Source organism: Moschus berezovskii, chromosome 14, assembly GCF_049115385.1.
Source record: "Moschus berezovskii isolate FMDL1 chromosome 14, NW_MosBer_1.0, whole genome shotgun sequence".
NCBI lineage: Eukaryota > Metazoa > Chordata > Mammalia > Artiodactyla > Moschidae > Moschus > Moschus berezovskii.
Window position 1 is genome coordinate 53,397,949 of NC_142473.1, and position 4,580 is coordinate 53,402,528.

Consider the following 4,580-nt stretch of genomic DNA (forward strand, 5'->3'; position numbering starts at 1 on the left):
TCTACTACAGGTTGGCATTTTTAGGGAAATGATATCATAGAGATAGTATTGTATGTCTAAAAAAAGTATTTTTCAAGCAAGTGTATGTATCTGTGCTGCTGCTGCTAAGTCACTTCAGTCGTGTCCGACTCTTTGCGACCCCATAGACGCCAGCCCACCAGGCTCCCCCATCCCTGGGATTCTCCAGGCAAGAACACTGGAGTGGGTTGCCATTTCCTTCTCCAATGCACGAAAGTGAAAAGTGGAAGTGAAGTCGCTCAGTCGTGTCCAACCCTTAGAGACCCCACGGACTGCAGCCTTCCAGGCTCCTCCATCCATGGGATTCTCCAGGCAAGAGCACTAGAGTGGCTTGCCATTGCCTGTATATATTTTCCAGTTCTGTTCTTGCAATGCTTTGTATTGTATCTATAGCACAACATATGCTATTGAGTGATAGACACTGTTCTAGAGATTGGGTTGTAAAATGTCCTGTTTGTTACGTGATTGTTTAATCAAAGAATTTCATCTCACTTGAATGTCTTTTGTAGTCTTTGATTCCACCTACACTGTATTTTAATTCATTACATAATGATTATCCTTCCTAATAGAACTTTCTTTATGCTCTTTTACTTAGTTTGTGTTTATGTGCATGTGTGTGGAAATAGATAGATTGATCAAACAATATATAGATATGAATTATCTGTCTGTACCTAGATATTCAGTTCCCAAAGGATGAAGTTGTATATTATTCACATTCTAGTCTAAGTGTTATCTACTCAAGAAGACTTTTCTTGACTTACTACACTTAATTTATTCCTTGCTATCATTTCTACATAACTTATCCTTCCCTCCCCTCCGGTGTAATTTTTTGTCTTATAAGTTACTTACATAAAGCTAATGAGTAATTTACACATTTAAAGCTAAATAATGAAAAAAAGCCATATTTGCATTTGCAATCATTTTTCACTGTAATAAAGCCAGAAATATTAAAACATGTGAAACTTCAGAATATTTTAGTTGTAAGGTTAGTCACACAGAGTGGCAAAGGAAAGGGTGAAGTCATAGATTGACTTACTGATTCTAAAATATACGCCAAAGAATTCAGTATCACATGGAAAGAGACAGAGACCATTCATTCTATTCCTCCATTCAGTTCAGTTCAGTCCAGTCGCTCAGTCGTGTCTGACTCTTTGCGACCCCATGAATCACAGCACGCCAGGCCTCCCTGTCCATCACCAACTCCCGGATTCACTCAAACCCATGTCCATCGAGTCGGTGATGCCATCCAGCCATCTCATTCTCTGTCGTCCCCATCTTTTCCTGCCCCCAATCCTTCCCAGCATCAGAGTCTTTTCCAGGGAGGCAACTCATCGCATGAGGTGGCCAAAGTACTGGAGTTTCAGCTTTAGCATCAGTCCTTCCAATGAATACCCATTAAGCCTCCTTTAAATAATTTCCTGAAATTTCCATATGGCCTCTGCTTGGTCACTTTTGCTTATGAAAAATTCAGTGACATGGGAGGAATACTGAATGAGACATTAATGGAGACACACAAAACTGCACAAAACTGAAATATTTGTTCAATTAAGTACAAGTGTGACCACAGATGAAACCTTTTACTGGAAACAAAGGGGCAAAGTGATACATAGGTCCTTGTTGCTGCTGCTGCTGCTAAGTCACTTCAGTCATGTCCCACTCTGTGTGACCCCATAGACGGAAGCCCACCAGGCTCCCCCATCCCTGGGATTCTCCAGGCAAGAACACAGGAGTGGGTTGCCATTTCCTTCTCCAATGTGTGAAAGTGAAAAGTGAAAGTGAAGTCACTCAGTCATGTCCAACCCTTAGTGACCCCACGGACTGCAGCCTACCAGGCTCCTCCATCCATGGGATTTTCTAGGCAATAGTACTGGAGTGGCTTGCCATTGCCTTCTCTGGGGACATAAGTCCTTGAGATAATATGAAATGGTATAAGTATTATCTTTGTATACTTCAGAAAACACAATAATTTAGCATGTTCTAGCAAATGGCAACCCACTCCAGTGTTCTTGCCGGGAGAATCCCAGGGACGGGGGAGCCTGGTGGGCTTCTGTCTATGGGGTCACACAGAGTCGGACACGACTGAAGTGACTTAGCAGCAGCAGCAGCAGCAGCAGCTCATTTTATTAATCTGAATCTCAAGAATTTAAATAAGCCTGAGTATGAATTTGAACTGTTTTTAACAATAGTCATTAAGGATCTTCCTGAAATATTAATACATCTCTGTGTTTTCAGCATCTGGTTGTGGTCTTCTTGGCATGGCAACTTTATCTTCAGAAGAACTGATAAAAATCAAAGAAAAAACCATTATGCCTCCTCTCAACACTTCTCATCCATCTCCTGTCACCTTCTCGCTGATGGGCATCCCAGGACTGGAGCACCTGCATGTCTGGATTGGGATTCCCTTCTGCTCCATGTATGTGGTGGCGGTGGTGGGGAATGTGACCATTCTGGCTGTGGTTAGGGCAGAGCGAACCCTCCATGAGCCTATGTTCCTCTTTTTGTGCATGCTCTCAGTCACTGACCTGGTCCTCTCCACGTCTACACTGCCTCGCATGCTCTGTCTCTTCTGGCTTGGAGCCCATGACATTGCCTTTGATGCCTGCCTGACCCAAATGTTCTTCATTCATAGTTTTACTGCTTTGGAATCAGGCTTTTTTCTATCCATGGCCCTTGACCGTTACGTGGCCATTTGTCATCCACTGCGCCACACCACCATTCTTACCCACACTCGCATCACTATAATGGGTATTATTGTGGTGATTCGGGGAGTTGCCTTCTTTTCTCCACACCCCATTCTACTCAAACAGCTGCCTTACTGCAGGACTCGAATCATTGCCCACACCTACTGTGAGTTTATGGCCGTTGTGAAGCTGGCATGTGTGGACACAGGAGCCACTAAGCATTATAGCCTCAGTATGGCTACTATCATTGGCTCATGTGATGCTATTCTCATTGCTGTATCCTATGTCTTCATCCTCCGCTCTGTATTCCGCCTACCATCCCGAGAAGCTGGCTTTAAGGCCTTGGGCACATGTGGGTCCCATATCTGTGTTATTCTTGTCTTCTACTCCACAGCTGGTTTTTCCATTTTTACTCACCGTTTTGGGAAAAATATACCTGCACATATCCATATTTTTATAGCAAATATGTATCTTTTGCTGCCCCCTTTTCTCAATCCCATTGTGTATGGAGTAAGGACCAAGAAAATACGAGAACATGTTCTTAGGACACTAGTGGTCAAAGTTGTCTGATTGTAGTTGGATCAATAAAAGAATAAAATAAAAGAATAAATGAAAGTACAAGAGATTATGTAAGAATTGCTCCTGCTCCCACAAGTTGAAATACATTTGCCACCTGAGAGATCTTTATTTACTAGATGTCTATAAATTCTAAAATTTCTAATTCAACAGGTCATTTTAGCTTTTTCATTATTAAAATTAGAGAAGAGATTGATGTCTTCCTGTGTCTTTTGGAGGATAATTACAGAGACTTAACAATAAAGAAAGGGTAAAAAGATAAGTAAACTAATTAGGCTGCCAGGGTTCAAGTCCAATATCATGTGCCTGGCTAATTTTACTGCTCTTTAATTCTTCACCTCAGTTTCCTGATATTTAAAAATGAAAAATAATAGAACCTACTTCATATGATTGTGTGATGATCAAATGAGACATGTAAGGTAGATCAGTGAAGTGGCACAGAGAAAACACTCTGTATGTTATTTTTATCCTTCCCCAGTGAGTGATTATAATTTCTTATATTCTCTACTTTTTGTTTGTTTAAAATGTTTTAGGAAATACCCATTATGTCTTATTTAATATGTCTGCAAATGTGTACTATTTTATTTTATTTTTTTTATTTTTCAATACTGTTTATTTATTTATTTATTTTTTTTATTTCTAAAAAAGAATTTTATTAAAAAAGCACAAATGCAAAGAAATGAACAGAGGAAAATTTATGCGTCGAACCTGGACTGGTCACCTATGACAATATACATGCTACAATTCCATCCTCCCCAATCATTCCACCTACACCCTCTCCCACAGAGTCCCAAAGACTGTTCTAAATGCCTATGTCTCTTTTGCAGTCTCTTATACAGGGTTCAGGTTACCATTTAGAAAAATGGTAACCTGAACCCTGTATTTTATTTTTATATTTATATAATGAATGTTTGATTCTATTCCCTGTTAGCCAAATTTTTGCTAAATATAGAAAATATCTCCAGAAAAAAATATATTTTTTAAATTTTATGTGATGTATGTTGCTTAATATTATATCATATGTTGAACACCTTACTAAAGTCCTAAAGAATAATATAATGTTATTGGAGTGCAATAGAATAGTTATGAGAGCATAGCAGTTGCTTTTCATTTCTTCTTTTGATATAATCATTAAGTCATTCATTCATTCATTTGTAAAATGTGTTCAGTAAATGCCTTTTTAATTGGATTAGATTTATATGGACTTATTTTTGCAATACTGAGACTTATTCTTCCATCATTAATAATGTTCTTTTTTCTCTTTTCCTTGAAGAAATTTGCATGAAGAATCCATAATTAAGAATA

At 39.0% G+C, this 4,580-nt stretch overlaps 1 protein-coding gene across 1 annotated transcript; it reads left to right on the forward strand.

Annotated features, from left to right (window-relative positions):
- The first annotated feature begins 2,246 nt into the window (after nucleotides 1-2,246).
- On the forward strand, nucleotides 2,247-3,269 carry LOC129553956 (olfactory receptor 52M1-like). Its single transcript, XM_055422626.2, has one exon. The coding sequence runs from the start codon at nucleotides 2,274-2,276 to the stop codon at nucleotides 3,267-3,269; it is 996 nt and encodes a 331-aa protein (XP_055278601.2). The 5' UTR covers nucleotides 2,247-2,273.
- The last annotated feature ends 1,311 nt before the right edge of the window (nucleotides 3,270-4,580 follow it).

Bases quoted from the DNA above. Each gene is read 5' to 3' on its own strand.
- LOC129553956 (XM_055422626.2), top strand. From the start codon at position 2,274: ATGGCAACTTTATCTTCAGAAGAACTGATAAAAATCAAAGAAAAAACC.